At 46.6% G+C, this 11682-nt stretch overlaps 1 protein-coding gene across 1 annotated transcript in view; it reads right to left on the bottom strand.

Moving 5' to 3' along the window:
- Positions 1 to 11446, bottom strand: part of LOC147614123 (clustered mitochondria protein-like) — a 62293-nt gene extending 50847 nt beyond the window's left edge. The window contains exons 1-5 of the mRNA XM_086780656.1: positions 10978 to 11446; positions 10287 to 10605; positions 10130 to 10191; positions 9529 to 9718; positions 9236 to 9367 (exon numbers count right to left, since the gene is read on the bottom strand). Coding sequence (XP_086636782.1) covers positions 9236 to 9367; positions 9529 to 9718; positions 10130 to 10191; positions 10287 to 10599 — 697 coding nt within the window. The 5' untranslated portion in view covers positions 10600 to 10605; positions 10978 to 11446. The remainder of the gene's footprint in view (positions 1 to 9235; positions 9368 to 9528; positions 9719 to 10129; positions 10192 to 10286; positions 10606 to 10977) is intronic.
- Between the last annotated feature and the right edge of the window lie 236 nt (positions 11447 to 11682).

Below are 11682 nucleotides of genomic sequence, written 5' to 3' on the forward strand. Positions count from 1 at the left end.
ATATGGAGCCAAATACAAGCATGAATGTGCATGGGAAAGTCCATCTGGGGATGAAATAATTTCCAACAGAAAGAGCTTTTGGATGCCAAGTTCACGCATAGTACCACCTGTTTTCTTTCTAATTCAAAAGGGAATCTCAAATGCTTTGCCTCGACGATTCAAGACTTTTGCCTTGCCTCCGGCAATCATTAACTTGGCACCCAATTGATGCCTTTCAATGTATTCCAAAGGGCACCACAAAGCGATATTTGGGATGACATGTTCTGTACCTAGCACTAACCCTTGGGATCAGGGACTAATCCAACAAGGTTAGGGAAGCCCTGCGATTAGGGAAAGCAAGCTTGGATGGGTGGATAAGGTTCAATATTAATGAATCCAAGGTTAATGATTCAGGTGGCTAAGGTTCACATTTAATAGGTCCAAGGTTATTGGCTAGTACTAGAATGTTATTTATAGCAGCAATAATCACTATATAAGTGAATCTTGGGTTATTATCGATTCATTGTTGAGGCTTACTCCGGACTGGCATGGACCTGTGGGAGTGGAACCTTAGCCCCTGGCTCGAGGGTGGTTCGCAGTCTCGTGAATCTACAGTTGGTGGTGAGCTTGCCTCCACCCCTTCTATTTGGTTTGTACTAATCTTGTTTTGGCCTGTGTATTAGGGTTGATCTATGGAAGGATCTAACACTTCGTATTAGAGCCATCCTAATCGTCGCAGACGCGGAAGCAAAGCAAGGTTTGCGTGTCTTTGGCATCGTAGGAAATTGTACCGCAAAGCCCAGGTATTCTTCTTGATGTTGTTTTTATGGTTTGTGCATTGGTGCTTTTGTGGTCTTGTCATGTCACGTATGGTTATGAGGGTAAGAGGGAGGAATGAGGAGAAGGTGTATGCATGCTGATTTTCTGGATATGCAGAGTATGGGCAAGTCTTGTGCATAAGACCCTCTGGAAGTGATCTCTCACAGGTAAACCCACTCATGTGTATACTATGCTTCTCTACACTATATAGGCTGGATGTACTGTATGCACAGCCTATGCCTACAGTCGCATACAGCCGATGTAAAGGGGAGGGGGGGCAGCCAGTAGTATATGGGTGGGAATCTGAAACCGATCCCGTCAAGTGGGAAAGACTCAGTTGGAAGCTACCTGCAGGAAAGCTTTCCAGGAGATACCTTGTGAAGTTTAAAAATTATTTGCCTATTGATGCCAAATGGGTAAATGAGGATTATTTTGCAGATTATCCGCAATTGTTGCAGGCATATCTTGAGGCTTTTAAGTTGAGGTCAACTCTTTAGAAGCCCGGGGGGATGTCACCAATTGGCCGACCATTTGGTCCATTCCTAGTTTTTGCGTCTCGTTCACTTGAGACCAGGCCAGTGTCTCGTGTGAAGAGGCCAGTATTTTGCTGACATGGACGGGAGCCAGACTGGTGCCACCCGTGTGTTAGCAGGATGGTGTCGTATGGACGGGAGCCAGATCAGTGCCACCCGTGTATGACCTGGACTGTGTTCGATCCATGGGACTGTCACGCCATGGAAGAGCCAGTATTCGTGCCGTGTTTTACCTATGGGACTGTCACACCTAGGGAAACTCGTGCCTGGAACTGTGTCTTACCTATGGGACTGTCACTCCATAGGAAGACCAGGTTTTTATGTTTTATGTCGAGCCAGTTTTGTGCCGACAGATATTTTGTACATGTTCCATGAACGGGAGATATGTCCATGTTACTTTTTGCACATGCACACATATTTTGTATGCTTGAAACTGTTTTCGCATGACATGTATTTGTGTGTTTGCCTGCTTGACGTGTTACTTACTGAGCGGGGACGCCTGCCAGTGAGTCGTGAAGTCTGCCCTGTATTCTGACGAGTTTCAGTGCATGTGAACAGGTGGTAAGTATATGGTACATGTTGTTTTAATGTTTTAAATTCTAACCCTTTGATTTATAAGGTTAGGGGTTCACACTTATTTAAAAGTGGGCACCCCCTTTGGGCACCCACTTTGGGGCCAAGGTGGGGAGCCTCACTTTTAAGTGAGTGTGGGGGTGGGCATGGTTAGTCAAATTTCACCTTTTGGCAAGTAATACATGCACGCACATAAGCCTCAATGTCTTTACGCATGCTTGGCCAAAAGAAATACCTCTGAATCATGCGAGTAGTAGGCTCCCACACTCACTTAAAAGTGAGGCTCCCCACCTTGGCCCCAAAGTGGGTGCCCAAAGGGGGTGCCCACTTTTAAATAAGTGTGAACCCCTAACCTTATAAATCAAAGGGTTAGAATTTAAAACATTAAAACAACATGTACCATATACTTACCACCTGTTCACATGCACTGAAACTCGTCAGAATACAGGGCAGACTTCACGACTCACTGGCAGGCGTCCCCGCTCAGTAAGTAACACGTCAAGCAGGCAAACACACAAATACATGTCATGCGAAAACAGTTTCAAGCATACAAAATATGTGTGCATGTGCAAAAAGTAACATGGACATATCTCCCGTTCATGGAACATGTACAAAATATCTGTCGGCACAAAACTGGCTCGACATAAAACATAAAAACCTGGTCTTCCTATGGAGTGACAGTCCCATAGGTAAGACACAGTTCCAGGCACGAGTTTCCCTAGGTGTGACAGTCCCATAGGTAAAACACGGCACGAATACTGGCTCTTCCATGGCGTGACAGTCCCATGGATCGAACACAGTCCAGGTCATACACGGGTGGCACTGATCTGGCTCCCGTCCATACGACACCATCCTGCTAACACACGGGTGGCACCAGTCTGGCTCCCGTCCATGTCAGCAAAATACTGGCCTCTTCACACGAGACACTGGCCTGGCCTCAAGTGAACGAGACGCAAAAACTAGGAATGGACCAAATGGTCGGCCAATTGGTGACAGAATCTCCATACCCGGGTCAGTCCAGGAGCAACAGTAGGAGGAAGCTTTTGTGCAGGGGGCAGGAAAACAGGCACATGGCCCAGTCCACAAGCAGCAAAAAAGCATGCCGTTATTTCCCAGAAAAAGCATGAGTAAGCAAACTTTAGAGAAAAAAAAAGCGTGCACTTTTTTTATTTTTCAAAGTATACGCTTGCCGTTCTCTTTCTCCAGAAATGGGCGCTGTTTCTTTTTTCAACTATCTGCATGTCGGTTTTAGACAAAGACCTTGCAGGCTGTGTTTTAAACCGGTATGCTCCTTTTTTGAAAGCAAATAAATAAAAAATATTCCTTTACAAAAGCAAGCATACAGGTTGTTTTTTTTAGAAATACATGTGCTGTTTTTGGGAAAAAGCTGCCTTTTTTTAAGGGATATCAGGCTTCAGCAAAGTTTTTTCTCAAAAGCAAGAAAGTTTTTTTTTTGAACATTCATAGAAAAACAAGGCAAGCTTTTGAATACCAAAAAAAAAACAAAGCATACACAGCTTATATAAAGAGCAAGTTTTGTTCTTTCCTCACATCTTCATGAATCGGCAGGACATCTAGTATATTAACCACCTGCAAACTTAGGGCGAGGCAACCTGAAATTCTCCATAGTTTTTTGGGGATTTGGGTGCTTTTACCGGGTCAGGACAGCATACTACCTTCTTATTGTGTGATGGCAGACGCTCTACGCTTTGTTGACGATGTGTCAACAAACCTGCACATCACAGGTGTGCTTACCCACCTCTAGCCTTTGGCTTGGATAGAGTTGGGCGGCTCAGGCCTCAAGGATCAGGCACGGGAGATGGAGTCATCCAGCCTGGAGGTGCTGCTTATTGTTTTCCTACATGTTTCAATGGCAGTACCACTTCCCCATTCTACAGATACTTGCACTGTGACAAATGGAGTCCAAAGTATGCATACTCTAGGGCTCCAACAAAGTGGGTCCACATGGAGGCCAAGATACGTGCCCATCTGGCGCGGCTTCACCCCAAGACTGACAATGATTACTCTCCATTGAAACCCACGCCTAAGACTCTTCGAGTGGAGGGAAGTTCCGAGAGTTCTACTTCTCACCGCTCTTAGCTATGCAGATTGTCTCATGGACCATCCAGGGGTTGGGAAGCCCACAGTGCTTCTAGAGGCGTGGTGTCCTTAGAGAGAAGAGGAACTCCACAGGGCAACAGTTGGTGGACCCATTGACATTCTCTTCTTAAAGGAGCACCATCTTTCAGAGGGACGGACCCACCGCTGCGCAAAGATCTTGGAAGGTAGGAGTCATACCTTCTGGTCCCACTCTTTTGGCCCCTCCGGGACACAAGGTGGAGTATGCATTTCCGTCAGTGAGCAGCCCTTACCTTTCCAAACTCGATCAGTTCTATGTTGACGAGTGGGCTTGTGGCCGTGGCGGCACGATCGGTATTTTGGCTAGCACTTCTTCTTCCGACCATGCTCCAATTAATCTCTCCCCAGATGGCCCCTGGAGACACGACAGACAAGCGACCACCCAAGATAGAGGGGATCTAGGTTGTATTTTCACTCAGGAGCAGCTGCAAGAACTCGACAACTGGGCTATGCGACGTCATCTCCGTGGATGAGGATGAGTCCTCTTCTGTCCCATAAGTGGAAGTCTCGGCAGTTTTCCCCCTAACTTTTGCTTGGAGCTCAAACCAATATAAAAAAAAGGGCACAACTTCACAAGTGGAGCTCTAATTCAAATGTTACATGTGAAATCTTGGAGGATCTTTTTATTAGTTATGCAAATAGAACATTCATTCACTTTCAATGCAAGAAGAGAGAGATAGACAAAGACTGCAATGTACACAAGATTGGGTCCCAATATTCCTCAGACAAGCCCCAATGAAGGAAGAGAGAGAGAGAGAGAGAAATTGCAATGTACACAAGATTGGGTCCCGATAACCATCCCCACCTGAAGGTGTATTTGCTTCTATTGCTGTAGATGAATGAGTAACATGTGTGGGCTGAATCTCAGATCTGGCCAAAACTATACTGACCTGAAAGTATGTTAATCTGCTGCAAGGGTACACATCATAGTCACAAGGGAACGTCGTTCCAAGCTCTTGGAACGGGGGAACGCGTTCCATAGAGATAGCCGTTCCCGTTCCCGTTCCAAAATGGCACCGCAGACCATGTAAGAAATATAAGTGAACTATGTATCATGTAGAACACATCTATGCATTATCATGGCCACTACTAAGATGGTTTGAGGTTCTTTCTTTACTATGCCTCTTTCCAAAGCATTTACAGATATATAAAGTAAATTTATAAACACATTTATGCAATGATGTGGCGTTCCCGATTCCGTTCCCTTTTATTCAAGCTTTTCGTTCCCGTTCCAAACAGTCATCCGTTCCCCAAAACGTTCCCGTTCCTTTGTGACTATGGTACACATAGACCTGCACAGATCTGCCCAGAAGTGGCCTGAACTGGCAGCCCAGCTTCCCTGCATTTTGCTGCATTTTCCGCAATCCTTGCATTTTCCCTTGGATGTGGGCTAGCCAACTAGACCTATTGACCTGGCCGACGTGCATAAAGGGGCTGGTCGTAGGCAGACCTTCAAAGGGCCTCGGGCCACGGGCGCCCATGGGTCTTTTGGCCATGGTCTTGGGTCCCTATATGGCTGCCCATTCACACATTCCCTTTCACATTGGATGCCACTAGTACCATTTCCTTCTGGGTTCAATTATACCCGTCCCAGCTAGACCTTGACTCTGCCTGGACCGAGATCTAATAAGTGTCCGACTTGCCTGTACTTCATTACATCATACAAGAGGTACAATTGGTGGGTAAGATTGGCACAACTTTGACTAACCACCCTTGGCCATACACCAGCAATTCGCCCCTGGACAAAAGCTCGCAATGAAAATGCGCCGTGTCTAGCCTCAGGTCCTGGGCCCCTCTCTCTCTCTCTGGGGTCTTTGGAGGCATCACAGCTTGTCACCTCATTCTCCATTCCACCTCGTCCTATTGGGGCAGATCATACATACTTGGCATTTTCACTAGCCGGATCACCAGTATCACCAGCCCCCCACATACCGACGCCACACACTACCATCTACTTCACACATGACATGGCAGACATATACACTGGCAGAGTAGAGGATGGGCTCCTACTCATGGATCCCCTGGCATCTATGGATACCATTACAGCCCAGCTCGCATCACTCCTACACACGGCTGCATTACAGAGCTTCCCACATCATGTACACTCAGGAGAGCCTGCGAGACCTGGGACTATGCCCCAGAACAGATGGTATGATGACGAGTGCAGAGCCCTATACTCACGACTCCGCATACAGAGAGCCTTGGGAGCCATCACAGAGCAGGAGTCGAGGAGAGAGATGAGGAGACTTACTCGCCGCAAAAGACGGGCCTTCGCAGAGATACAGGAGCTAGAGATCTTTCATTTCTTCATGAGTAGAGATAGCCCTGTCTCATGGCGGCACTTCAGAGAGCCCTGGACCCCGACACCTATTGCAGACCCACAGACATGGCACACATATGCAGAGGGTCTATACCATGCCCCACAGCAGCCACCTATACCTCAGCCACAGGAGCCTCGACCTACCACAGCTAGCTTCTTTACCCACTCGATGGTACAGGAAGCTATCCACCGCCTACAGCATGGACGGGCCGCCGACCATATGGGCCTGCAGGGTGAGCATCTCATATATGCAGTAGATTCTTTAGCTCCTTTTCTTGCACACCTGTTTAACAGGGCACTAGCAGAGGGTTTGCCTGCGGAGTGGACGATGCACACCATTGTGCCGATTCACAAAACAGGGGATATGCTCGATCCGAGCAACTACAGGACGGTTATGGTTGGCCACGTGCTGGCCAAACTCTATGGTGCAGTGCTGGAGCAGGAGCTTAGCTTATATGCTGAGCGAGCAGGTTTACGCTCATCAGGGCAGGCAGGCTTCAGGAGAGCTTTCTCTACCACTGACCATGTATTCACTTTGAGATGTATGATTGATCAGGCCAGAGTGAGGAAGAGAAAGCTCTATTGCTGCTTTGTGGATTTCCGCAAGGCATTTGACACAGTACCACGAGAGAGGCTCTTTCAGCGCCTGCAGTCTCTTGGCATACCAGCAGATATGACATGGGGCATCTATGCATTATATGAGCAGGTTTTTGGGCGAGTCAGATGTCCAGGAGGTATGTCCGAGACTATTGCTAGCACCATTGGAGTGAAGCAAGGATGCCCACTTTCCCCCACGCTATTTGGGTTATACATTGATGAGGTGGCTGACTTCATTACACGGGGAGGCGGAGATGGAGTTGATTTAGCAGGTACCTCAGTACATATTATGCTCTATGCTGATGATATTGTATTAGTGTCTGAGTCCCCCGGTGGTCTACAGCAGCATCTACATGCACTCCATGATTTCTGCACACAGAGGGGTCTTACTGTGAACCTTGGGAAAACCAAGGTTATGGTCTTTCATACATCGAGACAGGGCAGGAGTCAGCTGACATTCACTCTCGCAGGATGCCAGGTGGAGGTGGTGACATCATACGTGTACCTAGGGGTTACCTTCTCTGCAGCAGCCACACGCTTTACCATGGGTTCAGCAGCCAGAGCTAGATTGACACGGGGATATGCAGCATTGGCTATGCTAGAGAGACAGTGCCACCAGGCGCATTTTCAGGAGCCCCGGACGAAGGGGTGGCTATTTGACACATTAGTCACACCGGCATTGACGTATGGAGCAGCAGTATGGGCGCCAGGCCTTGCTACCCATTGGTGGACACAGATAGAGAGACCACAGGCCCTCATGATGGCACGCATGATACGCAGCAAACCGTCAGTACCTCATGACATTATCCGAGCAGAGTTTGCTGCGCCTCCTATGATGGTAGAGGCCATATTTCAGACTATATGCCTGCTAGACAGATTCAGAGAGATGCCACAGGACAGATTATCATACAGAGCTTTTCAGGCATCTAGACAGTTGGCTGAGGCAGGAGACAGAGGATCATGGTATGCACAGGTCACACATTGGTTCTCACAGCATGGCCTAGACATGGATCATCTACCACCATTCCAGTATGACAGGGATGCACCACATATCCGTCTCTCTCATAGTGAGAGGAACAGAGTATTGAGACAGGATCTATGGCAGCTCTATACACGAGAGACATGGATATCGCCTACACAGCCTCTTCCACCGAAGATGCTATACTACAGAGATCACTTCATGAGTATCACTGATGATGGATTTATAGAGAGGCCTAGATACATGGAGGGCTTTTTACCACACGGCTCCCGAGTGGCTATTGGTCAGCTCAGAGTTTCATCACACCGATTGGAGATTGAGACTGGCAGAGCAGCACGGATCCCCCGAGAGGAGAGGGTATGCAGATTGTGCAGAGAGGAGGTGGAGAGTGAGGAGCATTATGTATGCAGATGCAAAGCATATACAGCCATCAGAGAGAGATATCCCATTTTATTCAGAGAGCCACATTCCCTACGCCAGATCTTTGAGGCAGCAGACCAGCGCATACTGGGGAGATACATTCTAGACATACAGCGCCACAGAGAGACATTATTACAGGCTCAGACAGCTCCAGAGGGGGGGCGACAGACACAGATTACTACATTTTTTCAGAGATCCATACCCCTCCCAGCCCCTACACGGCAGGGAATTACTCTCCAGAGAGCAAAGACACTTAGAGCCCGCAGGAGACAGAGGACACCTGGCTTTCGGACACCACGCCTATACCAGAGAGAGATGACAGAGATCAGAGCTCAGTTTCACAGAGAGGGTGAGGAGCGACTGGCTCGCTTCAGAGCACACCCAGGCATGTTCTTCAGGGAGCTGTGGACACCCCCTTCACTGATGTATACCATTTTATACCCCCAGTATGGTACAGGATGGAGCTAGCTAGGTTGCATATCATGATTGTATACTCCATGCATATAGCTTTGCATTCTCCTAGTAATAGAGCTCCATCCCCTACACACCCAAATTCAGCTTTTTTATTCAGTACTTTTTCATTTTGTTGGGATGACAGAGGATACCCCATACATGTACTCCGATTTGTCTCATAGGCCGAGTTCGGTCTTTTGGAAGACGTTAATAAAATCTTTCTTTCTTTCTTTCTTTCTCTCTCTCTCTCATATGCAAGAGATTTCGTGTCCAAGTGGCAAGCAGGGGTAAAGCATGACTACATACAATTCTGATATCATCTCTACGTAGAATTACGGCAGGGGGGGGAGGGAGGGGGAGAGGGAGGGGAGGTTGTTTACAGCTGCAACCATGATCAATCTGTGAATCTGTTGAGGTGCATACCTGAATCCGACTTGGTTTTGGATTCATTTTCCATGGCTAGAGCCGTTGAAAAAGAAGAGTGGACATTGGTTGTGGAAAGAAGGTCCCTTGTCCTCCGTACATGAGTTCTAACAGACCTATCATCATACAAAGCTGCAACATAAATGAAGTCAAACCAACCTATACATCTGTAATGTGAAGTAAGACCGCACTAAAAATAAGGCCAAGTCCCATACATTGCCAATTATTTTCCATGGCATTTATGGAGGCATACCATCTAACACAGGTTGATAATTCTGGGAGTAGAACCTTACCATTCACCATCTCCAATGAGCAGCCGCCAGACGTCACATCAGCAACATCCCCAATCTCGTAGAAGTCTGCTAGCTGATGTTTGGAGCCATCTGCTGCTGTGAGTACTAACTCATAGCAGGTGTAGAAACATGTCTCCGGGGCATCGAGTAGAAACTGCCGAAGATCCATCACGGAATCTACTGGATTCACCTAAAATTTTCAGAGCTAGAGGTAAGTATGCAGACTTATAAGACAATATGATTCTACGTAATCAATCATCCATGCAAAGAGCTTCAGTACTGATAAGTTGTCCAAAGCTATCCCATGACATTAGCAGATGAAAGGGGGAAAGGAATAGTCCTATATGGAGACTCAGACCCAAGTCCAAGCAAAGCCATGCTTGTTGGGAGTAAAGCTATGAGTTTTTTTAAAAATTGCTCACTTATACAGTTCCCGGTAAAAGAAACCAAGGTGGAGAAACCTTTGGCATGTTAATGCACCCAGGCATGCAGTACAAATATCTAAGGTGCAAAAAAATACTCCCATTTCCCAAACCAGCCTCTGTGATCTTCAAGTACAAAACCACATGGTTGAGATAAGATAAAGAATGAAGGACCTTACCTGCAATTCAATCCGCTCTCCAGATGACCCTTTCACAGCCATTGGATACAACCGCAGTTGTCCTGGGTTTCAAAGAGAACTCGTCAAGCTAGTCACAACCAGTGCAGGCTTAGCTTTGAAATATGACACATTAGAGGTTGAATTAGCCATAGCTCACCCTCTAATTGACCTTCTGGTCCACCTGAATCCACAACTTCACCGTTGGTTGCATTGACCAATTTGTCACCAGAAGCAGCGCCATCTCCTGCCACCTGTTGCTCTGGTGCATTCTCTGTTACTAAAATTTCTGTTCCTGCTGCTGACTCTGTATTCTCTGGCTCGTTTGAATCATTAGCAGGAGCAGATGTATCAGAATTATCAATCATTGGTGCCATGTTATCCTCCAACAAACCCTCGGAGTGGTTTTCATTTGCATTGGCACCAGCCTTAGACTTGCTTTTGTTCTTGTTCTTGTTCGACCTTCCAGCCATGGGAACCTATTTCAGCAAGAATGAAAGCTCCTTAGAGAGGATTCAAAAACAACAGCCATGATTAACCCCCCATCAGTTTCCTTTGCCTTCTACTGATTGGCACTTGACAGCATCTCACAATTTATTTTGGCACTCAAGTTTTTTTAATGCCGTTTGGCTCTTACATCTTCCTAGCATGATTACTAAATCGCCTCTAAAGCTCATCAAAAAAAGCATGATTAATGCTCTGCTATAGAAGCGGGGTACCGGAGCCATGACTTTTGTGTGCGCGCGGGCGCGGCGCGCCGCCAGGTTTGGGGAACTCCTTCAAAGAAACAGTAAAAAGCAAAAAAGCGCAGTAGTAGTAGTAGTAGTGTGTGAGAGAGAAGCTGCAAGTACCTGGATATGGAGGTTCGAAAAGCTCAGAAGCTCGGAAATTGCATCCCAGAGAAGAAAAAAGCAGAGCTTTCCTCCAACCGCGATCAAAATATAATCAGTTAACCGCAGAGCGAGCTGTGTAACAAAGCAAGTAGCTATGGCGAAACCCTCAAACGATAGGCTATGAAGAAACCCTAAAAAAACAGGCTATGGCGCAACACTAAAACATCATCAATCTATGGCTGACACAGATAGACGAGAAATAAGAATTAAACCCTAGGTGCTAAGGTTAGATAGCTAGATGGGTTTAGGGCATGCTCCCGTGTATGGCCTTAAGTGCCATTTTGAGGATCAGTCCCTTTTTTGGGCCCTCTCAACATGATTCTCATTCCACCCCACGAATCATTTTCCCACTCATGATTATGAATGCCATCACTCCTTACCAAAAGTGCCATATAGTGCTAAGGTCATTCCACCCTCCCCACGGTTTGATTCTGGAAAGGAAGCCTCCACCTAAGCCTGGCACTTTGCCATTCCTCTTTCAATAAAATTTATAAATTTCGGGTATTGTTTAGAAATTTCGGGTATTGTTTTTTTCTCAAAATATTTATCAGAATTTTGGTGAATATTCAACTTCTTTAACACAAGTTGGTCGCCTAAAAAGTGATCAATGAAGAGGCCAAGAGAGTGTGTATTTTCCAAAAATATAGATTTTTAAAAGGGAAT

Source organism: Cibotium barometz, chromosome 42 (assembly GCF_041138505.1).
Source record: "Cibotium barometz isolate CiBa-2024 chromosome 42, ASM4113850v1, whole genome shotgun sequence".
NCBI lineage: Eukaryota > Viridiplantae > Streptophyta > Polypodiopsida > Cyatheales > Cibotiaceae > Cibotium > Cibotium barometz.